The 15,360-nt window shown below is 39.8% G+C and overlaps 1 protein-coding gene across 1 annotated transcript in view; it reads left to right on the forward strand.

Annotated features, from left to right (window-relative positions):
* The window catches only part of LOC132546090 (heparan sulfate 2-O-sulfotransferase 1-like), a 65,211-nt gene that overhangs the window by 14,226 nt on the left and 35,625 nt on the right, over positions 1-15,360 (forward strand). Inside the window, exon 2 of the mRNA XM_060209786.1 lies at positions 15,165-15,241. Coding sequence (XP_060065769.1) covers positions 15,165-15,241 — 77 coding nt within the window. The remainder of the gene's footprint in view (positions 1-15,164; positions 15,242-15,360) is intronic.

Consider the following 15,360-nt stretch of genomic DNA (forward strand, 5'->3'; position numbering starts at 1 on the left):
TAGAAAGAATGGGGAACATTGTGGGAAAAGTGTGGGAAGGAGGAATGGGAACATTGTGGGAGAGATTTTGGTTGGAGGGATGAGGAACATTTAGGGAGAGGTGTGGGTAGGAGGGATGAGGAACGATTAGGGAGAGGTGTAGGTAGGAGGGATGGGAAACATTGTGGGAGAAGTGTGGGTAGGAGGGATGGTGAACATTGTGGGAGAAGTGTGGGTAGGACGGATGGGAAATGTTGTGGGAGAGGTGAGGGTAGGAAGGATGGGGAACATTGTGGGAGAGTCGTGGGTAGAAAGAATGGGCAACATTGTGGGAGAAGTGTGGGTAGGAGGGATTGGAAACATTGTGGGAGAGGTGTAGGTAGGATAATGGGGAACACTGTGGGAGAGATTCGGGATGGAGGGATGGGGAACATTGTGGGAGAGGTATGGGGTGGAGGGATGGGGAATATAACTGGGGCTGGGAGAGGTTTGAGTGGAAGGTATGGAGAATACTGTGGGAAAAGTTTGAATGGGAGAAAAGGGAAATATTGTTGGAGAGATTTTGGAAGGAGGAGTGAGGAACATTATGGGACAGGTGTGGATAGGAGGGATGGGGAACGTTGTGGGAGAGGTTTGATAGGAGGGATGGGGAACGTTGTGGGAGAGGTTTGATAGGAGGGATGGGGAACGTTGTGGGAGAGGTTTGAAAGGAGGGATGGGGAACATTATGGGACAGATGTGGATAGGAGGGATGGGGAACGTTTTGGGAGAGGTTTGATAGGAGGGATGGGGTATATCTAAGGAGAGGTTTGAGTAGAAGAGATGGGGAACATTTGGGAAATGTTTAGGTAGGAAGGCCCTAGGGAAAAGGTGAAGACAGCATTAAGGGAGATCATGGAAAATGGAATAATTTGGAAATATTTTGGTTGGGGTTTTGGAGAAATGTGTCTTTAAAAGAGATGAGAACAAGCTTGCGGAAACCTATGGGGAAGGGGGATTTTGAGACAGAAAAATGAATAAGAATTGAACTTATTTGGCTATCTTTGTACAGATAGGACTTTTCATTTGGATTTGTGCCTGAAATGTCATGAAATTATGGCTGTGAGATGAGGTGGTTTTGTCAGATCTAATTTAGCTGACAGGGGTTATGACAGTGATATACCCATGTATCACATATACATGACCTGATGCTGGCTTGGGGCATGAGTCATAGACATAGCTCCACAGAGGCCTGCTGTAAAATTTGTCAAAATTGGTGTATGATTTGTGAAAGCCTCTCTGCATTACAAGGGAAAAGTTTACCGGGGACTTGGGTATTGATTTTGTCCTTCGGGTATGTCAATCACAAGTCTTACCATCATACAACTTCTTAACTCTGTAGCATCAGACTGGTGTACTTTAATACACATTTTAGAATGTACTTTATTGATGATTTTTAGTATGGTTTACCATCCTGGAACTCCAGACATACACTGCTATCAGACTCTCTAGATCATTCCTAGAGAGGTTGTCTCTAGCCTTGTGTTGTTTTCTGGAACTCTAGACATACAATGTAAACTGCTATCAGACTCTCTAGACCATTCCTAGAGAGATTGTCTCTAGCCTTGTGTTGTAATCTAGAACTCCAGACATACACTGCTATCAGATACATCAGATACTCTAGATCACCCCTAGAGAGGTTGTCTCTATCCTTGTGTTGTGATCTGGAACTCCTTACATACACTGCTGTCAAGCTCTCTAGACCATTCCTAGAGAGGCTGTTTCTACCTTTGTGTTGTAATCTAGAACCCCAGACATACACTGCTATCAGACTCTCTAGATCACTCCTAGAGAGGTTGTCTCTATCCTTGTGTTGTTATCTGGAACTCCTGACATACACTGCTGTCAAGCTCTCTAGACCATTCCTAGAGAGGCTGTTTCTACCTTTGTGTTGTAATCTAGAACCCCAGACAGACACAGCTGTCAGAGCTAATACAGACTGAAATATAGATTTAAAACACGATCTTAGAGATATACAAAGGTTAGTCATGGTGGCCTCCTCCAACTAAAACAGATGCTAAAAATAAAGGCTATGAAACGTTTTTTTAATTGGATTATTTTCATGACATCTTATCCCAGATATACTCATGAATTCTAATGTTAGCCATATATGGTGATCATATTAATTTCCAGTGGAAGCATATGTTCAGCACTGACATTTGAAAAACGTATTATGGTGATATGCTGAAATGTGTTATCCAGATGTGAAGTGGAGAATATGATTATGATAAACTTTGTGACATATTCCAATTAAATTTTTCTCCGCTTCAGGTGAATTTGTGCGGTAATTTCAGAATGTCGATAAAGACAATACCATTACAGTAAGTGATATTCTCAATCCAGGGATCAGTTAATGATACCACAGTTAAATGAAATCATATCACCTGGTATTGTCTCCTACCTTTTCTGGATAATTCTATAGAGAAGGACACATGAATCCCAATTTCTGTTGGAAAAAAAAACATACTGACAACTTTGGATGTATCATCTGTCATAATCTCATGTTGATGCCTTTCCACCATGTCTGTCGTGCTTTCAATTGACTTTAGTGAATATTGAAATATTTATAGGGAAAAACTAAATTGATCTGTCATCAGTTTCATAATAGATTCCTCTTTGTCCCTGATTTTGTCCATTTAATTTTCATTCTTTTGGGAGAAACAAAATGACGCCAAGTGGCCATCTTGGATTTTGACATTATAACTTTGTTGACTGTGGAGAAAAACAAAAAAAACTAATAGATGGCCTTCTTTTATTTGACAGTTGAATATTATTACTGTTTCTAAAGAGCAAGTCCCAATTTTAATATAATTCAGAGCAAATAAATGATAAAAAGAGTAGATCGAACATTTAAAGAATAAATGAAGATCAGCAATGCTTGGCACCAAGATCCCCATGACATCTCTTGTTTGGTAAGATCATTTTTCATGCATCAAAATGTAGGTGTTGGGGATTAGGATGATTCAGGACTGTTTGTCTATTTTGGAATTGTGACCAATAAAACTACTACCTAATGATATTAAGTCCAACCCTTTAAACGTCAGCATGCTTTACTGAAGCCAATCGTTCAAGCACAACAACCCTCAAATTCCCACTAAAAGTAACAGTACACCACTGATCTACTTCTTTGTCTTTTCTCTGTCATTGCATTCTGTCCATTGAAATCTACTAACCATTTGTTTCAGCATTTCATTGGTTTTTTATTGCTACACAATCAGTCGTGAGTGTGATGGGAAAACATTGGAAAAGAACACCATGTTTGACTCTACTTAAAAACTTGCTGTTGGGAAGATTTCTCTTTATTCAACTAATGTACACAGACTCCAGTTCTACTTGATCCCTGTAAACCTGCTTGTAGCAAACTTTAGTTCTACTATATCCATGTAAACAAGCCATCTTGAGTGTAACAGACACCAGTTCAACTGTATCTTTGTAAACATCAGGCATTCTGACTGTTACAGACACCAGTTCTACTGTTTCCCTGTAAACAAGCCATCCTGACTGTTACAGACTCCAGTTCAACTGTATCCCTGTAAACAAGCCATTCTGACTGTTACAGACACCAGTTCTACTGAATCCCTGTAAACAAGCCATCCTGATTGTTACAGTGTAAACAAGCCATCCTGACTGTTACAGACTCCAGTTATACTGTATCCCTGTAAACATCAGGCATTCTGACTGTAATAGACTCCAGTTATACTGTTTCCCTGTAAACAAGCCATCCTGACTTTTACAGACACCAGTTATACTGTTTCCTGTAAACAAACTACCCTGACTGTAACAGACTCCAGTTCAACTGTATCCCTGTAAACATCAGGCATTCTGACTGTAATAGACTCCAGTTCAACTGTATCCCTGTAAACATCAGGCATTCTGACTGTAATAGACTCCAGTTCAACTGTATCCCTATAAACCTTAGTATGCTATTTAAGTGTATTCAACTTCACACTACTTAATGCAATTTCTGAAATATTCATGTTGTTTCTTATTTTGATTATTGTTTGTAATGTTCCTCGTAATGAAATCCCACAGGAGTTGCTTGTACTACTAAGAAAGGAATAGATTCAAATTATTCATTACAATTTTTTTGAGGATCTTGATAACTTTAACATGTTTCTGATGGTAATTGGTGTTCTGCTGAAGCTTGATATGGGCCTGAAATGTTTATAATTGAATTTGAATTGTGTTACTGAGTTAAAATGTCTCCATTTTATGCTATATGGAGACATGGGGACAATAGTACCATGTCATTACAGGCAAGTCAGGTTTTCCCTACCTAGGCATTGGGAAATTGAGATTCTTGTTTATGCATGGACATGTGTAAAAGCGATGATTTTTTTTCTTTACACAGGGGCATGTGAAGGCGTAAATTCTGTTCTTGACACAGGGGCATGAGAAGGCATGAATTCTGTTCTTATTATAGGGACATGTAAAGGTGTAAGTTCTGTTCTTAAATAAGGATGTTTGAAGGTGAAAATTCTTGCATTCATGCAGGTATGAGTTTAGGAGTGAGTTCTGTCATTCACACAGGGACATGTGAAGGTGTCTCTGTATCAGTTGTAGAGGTTTTTCATGTCTGTTATATTTTATGTTTATAGAACCTTGGCTGGTTTAGTATATTCTGGTGTGATGTTTATGGCTGTGATGTAGTGCTTCCGTACTTTGATGTAGCAGCATTGTTAAGTTTTGCTATGTAATGTGTGATTAGTGACTGTTGGTCTCGCCATTGAGGAAATAAAGTATTGACATCCAAAGTCAGCCATAGAAAAATTACAGGGATCACAGAACGTCTCGGACATGCAACTATAATTTATATCTTTTTAAAAATTAATGAGGTCTTTGAAGGTTTTAGAAGAAATCAAAAGATACCATTTTTAAAATACCTATGAATGATCTAAACAAAACCTCTTACTAAACAATGGTTGATTCCTTGGTAAACTTTGCACAAACTTCACAGAGCTTTCATATGAAAGGCAAAAAACATGGTCATCTCTCACTGTAGGCTAAAGGCGCTGACAGACGGAAGGATAAAAAATTTAAGTCTTTTTGTGAAATCAGAAAAAAAAATATTGACATCAGTTATCTGTATATTGGTGTTTATTTAACAGGTATGGAAAGTATGCTAACTGTCGTTATGTGTTGTCATAGTCAATGTGGTTACTGTCAATGTGTGTGGCTACTGTCAATGTATGTGGTCACTGTTGATATGTGATGTCAGAGTCAATGTGTGTGGCTACTGTCAATGTGTGTGGTCACTGTTGATATGTGTTGTCATAGTCAATGTGTGTGGCTACTGTCAATATGTGTGGTTACTGTCAATGTGTATTTTCACTGTCAATATGTGTGTGGTTACTGTGAATTTGTGTGGTTACTGTCAATTTGTGTGGTCACTGTCAATGTGTGTGGTCACTGTCAATGTGTGTGGTTACTGTCAATTTGTGTGGTCACTGTCAATGTGTGTGGTCACTGTCAATGTTTGTGGTTACTGTCAATTTGTGTGGTCACTGTCAATGTTTGTGGTTACTGTCAATGTGTGTGGTCACTGTTAATTTGTGTGGTCACTGTTAAAATGTGTTCACTGTCAATGTGTGTGGTCACTCTTAATATGTGTGTCACAGTCAGTATATGTGGTCACATTCAAAATGTGTGTCACAATGTCACAGTCAATATTTATGTCACAGTCAGTATGTGTGGTCACATTCAATATGTGTGGACAAAGTCAATATGTGTGTCACAGATAATATGTTTGGTGACAGTCAGTGTATGCTTCACAGTCAATATTGTGGCTACAGCCAATATATTTGGTTATATACACGTACATCGGTTTGCAGTGAAAAACATGCATCCAATGTATTGGTTTTCCTTGTGGTATTGAAGAAGTTTGTCTTGGAAAGTTGTTAAAGAAAGGTTACTTTAAACTGTAGACATGGAATCAACATATTGATCGGTCGTACAATTCTAGGTGAGGTTTGGAAATACTGCTCAGTTGTGGAGTCTATTGTTACAAGTAGTTGCTACAAAATGTCAGATTTTCTCAATAGGACTAAATCAATGTAAAGACGTTTAAAGTCATTACACAAAGACACAGTCTCTCACTTTATTTATTATCTCACAAATCCAGTGTGATCAGTGTGAAGTTTTCGTGTTCAGAATGGCAGATATATCGATGTGATTAGTACGGTACTCTACCTAGCAACTAATATAGGACGTTCAGTGGGGCGGGTATGGTCTTTAACATATAACAAAAAGATTTAAATGATCCAGCCACTGGCAGTAAGCTTGCTTCCTTTACTGTCCAGTAAGATGATACGTGTATCGTGATTTAACATGAAAAACCATAATGGAGGTTCAGAAATAAAATTGGTGTTTCTGAGATTTGATGGATCTAGAATGGTTTTTAGCAGAAACAATAGCTAACAATTGCATTTGTGGAAATTTTTTAACAGAAAATACTGATTGATTTGTGTTGAATGGTTGTATAAACTATGTGTATGTGATGGGAGGGGAGAGATGTCCGTGTAACTTGAGAGTTGTGATTGCTCCCGAGTGGCCGTCACTCTAATTGTACGACACAATTAAGGACAAGGCAAGTACAAGCCTAATGGACTGGTTATCTGTGATTAATGATCATTGTGTATGACATTTAGTTAAAACACCTGATCATCGGAGAGAATTCTCAAGGTCACATTTGAATTTAATCATGATACTCATATGCTTTGATTCAAGTACTGATCTATACATGAGAAAGTATATATTTGTATGATATATAGACTTGTACACAAGTTCACTAATACTGTTATATGCTGAAATATGTATACAATGGACACTGATGTCTATCTGTATTCTCTAGTGTCACACAGAGTCTGTAGGTCTGTGTGTTTTACTGTCACACAGAGTTTATAGGTCTGTGTGTTTTACTGTCAACACAGAGTCTATAGGTCTGTGTGTTTTACTGTCAACACAGAGTCTGTAGGTCTGTGAGTTTTACTGTCAACACAGAGTCTATAGGTCTGTGTGTTTTACTGTCAACAAAGAGTCTGCAGGTCTATGTGTTTTACTGTCAACACAGAATCTGCAGGTCTATGTGTTTTACTGTCAACACAGAGTCTGTAGGTCTGTGTTTTACTGTCAACACATAGTCTATAGGTCTGTGTGTTTTACTGTCAACACAGAGTCTATAGGTCTGTGTGTTTTACTGTCAACACGGAGTCTATAGGTCTGTGTGTTTTACTGTCAACACGGAGTCTATAGGTCTGTGTGTTTTACTGTCAACACAGAGTCTGTAGGTCTGTGTGTTTTACTGTCAACACAGTCTGTAGGTCTGTGTGTTTTACTGTCAACACAGAGTCTGTAGGTCTGTATTTTACTGTCAATACAGAGTCTATAGGTTTGTGTTTTACTGTCAACACAGAGTCTGTAGGTCTGTATTTTACTGTCAATACAGAGTCTATAGGTTTGTGTTTTACTGTCAACACAGAGTCTGTAGGTCTGTATTTTACTGTCAATACAGAGTCTATAGGTTTGTGTTTTACTGTCAACACAGAGTCTGTAGGTTTAAACATTGTGTGTTTTACTGTCAACACGGAGTCTGTAGGTCTATGTGTTTTACTGTCAACACGGAGTCTGTAGGTCTATGTGTTTTACTGTCAACACGGAGTCTGTAGGTCTATGTGTTTTACTGTCAACACGGAGTCTGTAGGTCTATGTGTTTTACTGTCAACACGGAATCTGTAGGTCTATGTGTTTTACTGTCAACACGGAGTCTGTAGGTCTATGTGTTTTACTGTCAACACAGAGACTGTAGGTCTAAACAGTGTGTGTTTGACTCTTCATCTTATAGGGGAGATGTTTCCATTTTCAGCATGGCAACTTCTGAGTGAAGTGACAGAAAAAAGACAGCAAGCATGTTACCAGCATGTGTTCTGACACATTACTATGCCTTCACCTCCTATTTCCCTCTGGTAGGCTAATTCCCATTACACACTTCTCCTGATGAATGGATTGAGAAATTAAATTTATATTCTGCAAGTGATATATCCTAGATGGTTCTGAAACTGTTAAAATTTAATTTGGTAAGAGGCTTAAAGACATTGCTATGTTGGCATATATATATATTCATAGGAATAGTAGCCAATGTACTTTAAAAGGTCAGAATGTTTGTTTTTAACTTACAGTTTCCTTTTTATGTCTATATCAGTTTTGGTATGATACCCTTACTGTCATGTCTCCAGTTACCAAACATGTTAATAGTTTAGTGATGTGGGAAAACTTATTTGGGATGTAAATATGTCACTTGTATGACCTCTTAAATGTAAAATATGTAACCTCGCAATATATTCGTATGACCTCTGTCATATCAAATGTGGCATCATGGAAATGTTTTGGTTATATATGACCCTGACATGTCACATGCATTACTGTAGGTATGGAATGGAAATTTAGCCATGAAACAATAATCTCTTTAGTAACAAGCATGTACACACCTTTGACACATCTCTGCTCATAGAGTGGTACAGAAATGTTTTTGAGGTCAGGAGTCGATGAACTTTGTCTCTTGTCTATTGAAAAAACAAAGGTTAAGAAGGGTCAGGGTTCAATGACATTTGACAGAGGTCAGAAAAGGTCAGGGGTCAATGAAATATGTTTCTATCAGTTAAGGAAACAGAGGCCAGGAAGGATCAGGGTCAATAAAATGTGTCTCTGTCTTTTGAGAAAACATAAGGCAAGGAAGGGTCAGGGATCAATTAAATGTGTTTCTGTCAGTTAAGGAAACAGAGGCCAGGAAGGATCAGGGTCAATGAAATGCTTCTCTGTCTATTGAGAAAACTGAGGTCAGGAAGGGTCAAGGGTCAATAAAATGTGATACCTCTTTTTTGCTTTGGTTGTTTTTATGATGAATGTTTAGACATCTAGTATGTTACTCTGGCTCTACAAAGTGTTTGCCTGATAGGTGCTTGACTTCCTTTGGTTTGGTAGGATGTTCTGTTCTCCATAGTTTAAATACTCTGGCTCAGCAAAGCGTTTGTCTGATAAGGGACTCCCCTCCTGGGATCAAGGCAATTGACAACAATATTAATTAAACCATAAGGAAAGAGTTTCTAAATTGGTGCTGACTGGAGTCGGCTATTGTGACAGGGCAGTACTGACTGGAGTCAGCTGTTGTATGAGAGGACGGTGCGGACTGGAGTCAGCTGTTGTGTGGGAGGACGGTGCGGACTGGAGTCAGCTGTTGTGTGAGAGGACGGTGCGGACTGGAGTCAGCTGTTGTGTGAGAGGACGGTGCGGACTGGAGTCAGCTGTTGTGTGAGAGGACGGTGCGGACTGGAGTCAGCTGTTGTGTGAGAGGACGGTGCGGACTGGGGTCAGCTGTTGTGTGAGAGGACGGTGCGGACTGGAGTCAGCTGTTGTGTGAGAGGACGGTGCGGACTGGGGTCAGCTGTTGTGTGAGAGGACGGTGCGGACTGGAGTCAGCTGTTGTGTGAGAGGACGGCGCTGACTGGAGTCAGCTGTTGTGCGAGAGGACGGTGCTGACTGGAGTCAGCTGTTGTGTGAGAGGACGGTGCTGACTGGAGTCAGCTGTTGTGTGAGAGGACGGTGCAGCTGGAGTCAGCTGTTGTGTGAGAGGACGGCGCTGACTGGAGTCAGCTGTTGTGTGAGAGGACGGTGCTGTGAGGACTTGTGGTATATTGGCTTTATATATATGTAGCATTAAGTACAAGTGAAGGGAAATGTTGCACAAAGCTGTACTTGGTAATGCTGCTAAACGAATTACAATGTTTTATCAAGAAGAGACTTGTTATCTTTCTTCACCCTGCCCTCTGTGTACCATTAATACTCCTCAAACATCCGTTTACCGAGCTGATATTGACAAGGGCTTACGGTGTTGGACAACTCTACAAAGAACAAGAAAATACCACCATTTCAACATAGTCATAATTCATACTCAAATTCAATAAAACTTCGGCAATAAAAAAGGAACCAAAAACAACATGGAAAGACTCCTTTGACTTGTGTTGTGTTAGGATTCTGACACTGACCTTTGGTGCCCAACAGTTCTGGCAAAGACTTGTGGTGTGTTACAGTTCTGGCAAAGACTTGTGGTGTGTTACAGTTCTGGCTAAGACTTGTGGTGTGTTACAGTTCTGGCAAAGACTTGTGGTGTAGTACAGTTCTGGCAAAGACTTGTGGTGGGGTACAGTTCTGACACTGACTTGTGGTGGGGTACAGTTCTGACACTGACTTGTGGTGGGGTACAGTTCTAGCAAAGACTTGTGGTGTGGTACAGTTCTGGCAAAGACTTGTGTTGTGATACAGCTCTAGCAAAGACTTGTGGTGTGATAAAGTTCTGACACTAACTTGTGGTGGGGTACAGTTCTGACACTGACCTGTGGAGTTGTACAGTTCTGACACTGACTTGTGGTGTGTTACAGTTCTGGCAAAGACTTGTGGTGTAGTACAGTTCTGGCAAAGACTTGTGGTGTGTTACAGTTCTGGCAAAGACTTGTGGTGTAGTACAGTTCTGGCAAAGACTTGTGGTGGGGTACAGTTCTGACACTGACTTGTGGTGGGGTACAGTTCTGACACTGACTTTTGGTGGGGTACAGTTCTAGCAAAGACTTGTGGTGTGGTACAGTTCTGGCAAAGACTTGTGTTGTGATACAGCTCTAGCAAAGACTTGTGGTGTGATAAAGTTCTGACACTAACTTGTGGTGGGGTACAGTTCTGACACTGACCTGTGGAGTTGTACAGTTCTGACACTGACTTGTGGTGTGTTACAGTTCTGGCAAAGACTTGTGGTGTAGTACAGTTCTGGCAAAGACTTGTGGTGTGTTACAGTTCTGTCAATGACTTGTGGCAAAGACTTGTGGTGGGGTACAGTTCTGACACTGACTTGTGGTGGGGTACAGTTCTGACACTGACTTGTGGTGGGGTACAGTTCTAGCAAAGACTTGTGGTGTGGTACAGTTCTGGCAAAGACTTGTGTTGTGATACAGCTCTAGCAAAGACTTGTGGTGTGATAAAGTTCTGACACTAACTTGTGGTGGGGTACAGTTCTGACACTGACCTGTGGAGTTGTACAGTTCTGACACTAACTTGTGGTGGGGTACAGTTCTGACACTGACTTGTGGTGGGGTACAGTACTGACACTGACTTGTGGTGGGGTACAGTTCTGACACTGACTTGTGGTGGGGTACAGTTCTGACACTGACTTGTGGTGGGGTACAGTTCTAGCAAAGACTTGTGGTGTGGTACAGTTCTGGCAAAGACTTGTGTTGTGATACAGCTCTAGCAAAGACTTGTGGTGTGATAAAGTTCTGACACTAACTTGTGGTGGGGTACAGTTCTGACACTGACCTGTGGAGTTGTACAGTTCTGACACTGACTTGTGGTGGGGTACAGTTCTGACACTGACTTGTGGTGGGGTACAGTTCTAGCAAAGACTTGTGGTGGGGTACAGTTCTGACACTGACTTGTGGTGGGGTACAGTTCTGACACTGACTTGTGGTGGGGTACAGTTCTGACACTGACTTGTGGTGGGGTACAGCTCTGACACTAACTTGTGGTGGGGTACAGTTCTGACACTAACTTGTGGTGGGGTACAGTTCTGACACTAACTTGTGGTGGGGTACGGTTCTGACACAGACTTGTGGTGGGGTACAGTTTTGACACTAACTTGTTGTGGGGTACAGTTCTGACACTGACTTGTGGTGGGATACATTTCTGACACTGACTTATGGTGGGGTACAGTTCTGATATTGCAAACACACTGGCCGAGCGCCTTTATTCTGACCTGTACACAGAACCTTTGATTGGTTGATAACACTCTGGCGTTGGTAAGATCTATTGGTCTGGCTGGAGTTGGAGGTAATTACTTTAGTCATGTACAGGGGAATGGTGTCTATTGGTCCCAGGACAGATTTATTCTTGGCTCCTGTAGTTAGTCTACATGTCTTTAGTCCATCTCCAGTCAGGTCATAGTAATTACTGGTTACCTAATATGAGTCAACTGGTCTCCTCTCTATTAGCCCAACCCTGTATTTGAATGACATCAAATTTATTGATTAAGATACTTGATGCTAGTAGGAGGTAGATAGTCTTGTATAACTGGCCTCTTATTCCACACCATCTCTCTGTTATACACATAGTTCAAGGAAATATTGTGACAGTAATTAGATGTTCTACTAACCTTATTGACTAATTTCACTTAGACATTCTGTGAGGTCGGTCAGTTTGTCATAAACCAGTCTCCTATAGCTTTGTACAGATTGAAAGTGAAATGTCTAGTCAGATCACAACTCACCATCAGAGGAAAACAGAGTGTAAGATCAGGTCTTATCACAGGTTTGATGGGTGAGGTCAGATAGTGAGTATGAGATGAGGTCACATCACAAGGTCGATGGGTGAGGTCAGATAGTGAGTATGAGATGAGGTCTCATCGCCAGGTCGATGGGTGAGGTCAGATAGTGACTCACCTTGAGGACTCCCAAATTCCTTGACTTTTTTTAAGTTGAGCAAGTAACTCACCATCTGGATTTACCATCAGGTTAGCTTGAGATTAGGTTATCTCTGGAGTCATTGTGAAGTTAGGTAGTTGTTCACCTTCTGGACTTTATATTTGGAGAGCTCTCTTCAGTCACTATAGAATAAATAGTGTTCAACTCACCTTCTGGAATTACTATTAGAAAAACTGTCATGTCACTGACAAAATCCCTCAAATCATTGAAGTTAGGTAAGAACTCACTTCTGGATTTCTGATATGGGAGCTCTCTAATGTCACTTTGAAGTAATATATTGACTCAACTTCTGAATTTACTATTAGGGGTGCTGTCTTGAGTCAATGTTTAGCTCTTGCAATTCACTTAGCATTAGGAATTGACTTGCCTTGTTGACTTGATATTGTTTTTTTAGCCATCTGTTTGTCTATTGTAAACTTTAATCTTGTCCATAACTATTGCACCGTAAGAGGGAGGGCTTTCATATTTGGCATGTGTTTATTTTTCTGACGAGATCTTTTTGTTGGTACCAAACATTTTAACTATGTGACCTTGACTGTGACATTTGAAATAAAAAAAAACATTACCACAATAAAGACAGTGTTTCACAAAGTGTGCATGCAATTAACACATGCCTTTCACAGTACAGTTTTAATGTCCCACTTCAGAATTCAGTTGTAACCGGGGGCATAGTGTTTCATAAACACATCTTGTTGATGTATTAAAAACCGAAGAAAAAATATTGTTGGAAATAACTCACTACAAATGGCCATTTTCTCATTTATGTTCTTAAGTACTGTCATTGAAAATAATTCTTTGTAATGAGCAGAGATTCTCAAAAAAGTGATTATTTTGCCTGCACAACCATTCCTGTTTAAATCTTTATGTCTCTAATCAATATGTCTTTGATTTCCCTGCCACCTTTACCATAGAGTCGACATATCACTGAATATTGATTCATAACTTTCTCTTGATTCTGCTGGACTTTTTTGTCACCTACAATGTAATCCACTTTCCTAATCAATAGAACAGCTCAGTGGTAGAGACAGCTAATTATTACACATGATCAGTAACTGTGGTATGGGCTGCTGATGTTGATCACTACTCAGGTCATCTAGTGCTACATTATCAATCATGTGCCCTCACAGGTACTCTGTAGTACACTGTACAGCTTAAGGTCACAGGTGATAAATACTGATATATACACTGTATAGCTGAAGGTCAGAGGTAATATCTTCTCTAAAAATGTAAATCTAAAGGTCTGGGGTAATTCATACCTAATATACAATGATCTGAAGGTCAGAGGTGATACATACTTAATATACAGTGATCTGAAGGTCAGGGGTGATATCTTATCTAAAATGTAAATCTAAAGGTCAGGGGTGATACATACCTAATAAACATTGATCTGAAGGTCTGGGGTAATACATACCTAATATACAATGATATGAAGATCGAGGGTGATACATACCTAATATACAATGATATGAAGGTCAAAGGTTATACATACCTAATATACAATGATCTGAAGGTCAAAGGTTATACATACCTAATATACAATGATCTGAAGCTCGAAGGACATACAAACCTAATATACAATGATCTGAAGGTCAGGGGTGGTACATACCTAATAAACATACCTAATATACATATCTGAAGGTCAGGGGTGATACATACCTAATATACAATGATCTGAAGGTCAGGGGTGATACATACCTAATATACAGTGATCTGAAGGTCTGGGGTAATACATACCTAATATACAGTGATCTGAAGGTCAGGGGTGATACATACCTAATATACAGTGATCTGAAGGTCAGGGGTGATACATACCTAATATACAGTGATCTGAAGGTCAGGGGTGATACATACCTAATATACAGTGATCTGAAGGTCTGGGGTAATACATATCTAATATAAAATGATCTGAAAGTCAGGGGTGATATCTTATCTAAAATGTAAATCTAAAGGTCAGGGGTGATACATACCTAATATACATTGATGTGAAGGTCGAGGGTGATACATACCTAATATACAATGATCTGAAGCTCGAAGGTCATACATACCTAATATACAATGATCTGAAGGTCAGGGGTGATACATACCTAATATACAATATACAGTGATCTGAAGGTCAGGGGTGATATCTGATCTAAAATATAAATCTAAAGGTTAGGGGTGATACATACCTAATATACATTGATCTGAAGGTCTGGGGTAATACATACCTAATATACAATGATCTGAAGGTCAAAGGTTATACATACCTAATATACAATGATCTGAAGGTCAGAGGTGATACATACCTAATATACAGTGATCTGAAGGTCAGGGGTGATATCTTATCTAAAATGTAAATCTAAAGGTCAGGGGTGATACATACCTAATATACAATGATCTGAAGGTCAAAGGTTATACATACCTAATATACAATGATCTGAAGCTCGAAGGTCATACATACCTAATATACAATGATCTGAAGGTCAGGAATGATACATATCTGATATAGAATGTATATCTAAAAGTCATTTTGACAGATACTAATATGCAATGTATACCTGAAGGTCAGGGGTGAAAGTTTTGACTCCAAATTTTTAATGTTTTAACAAATGATAGCAAGTTTATTTTCACTGTAAGCTTATCTTTTTGCAGAAACTGCTGTCGCCAAACTCCAGAATAACCATGTGGACATAGGCCACCCACGACATCTTGCTGCCACAAATGACCAGGTGAGTGCTGCTCTCACATAGATAGACATGCTACCTTACTGTCCTCACAAAGTTTTCCATGCTGACATTTTGCCCTCATACAGTTAGACATATTACCTTACTGTCCTCACACAATTGGA

The sequence above is a fragment of the Ylistrum balloti genome, unplaced genomic scaffold (genome assembly GCF_031769215.1).
Source record: "Ylistrum balloti isolate Yb309-2 unplaced genomic scaffold, AGI_CSIRO_Ybal_v1 Utg369874, whole genome shotgun sequence".
Lineage (NCBI taxonomy): Eukaryota > Metazoa > Mollusca > Bivalvia > Pectinida > Pectinidae > Ylistrum > Ylistrum balloti.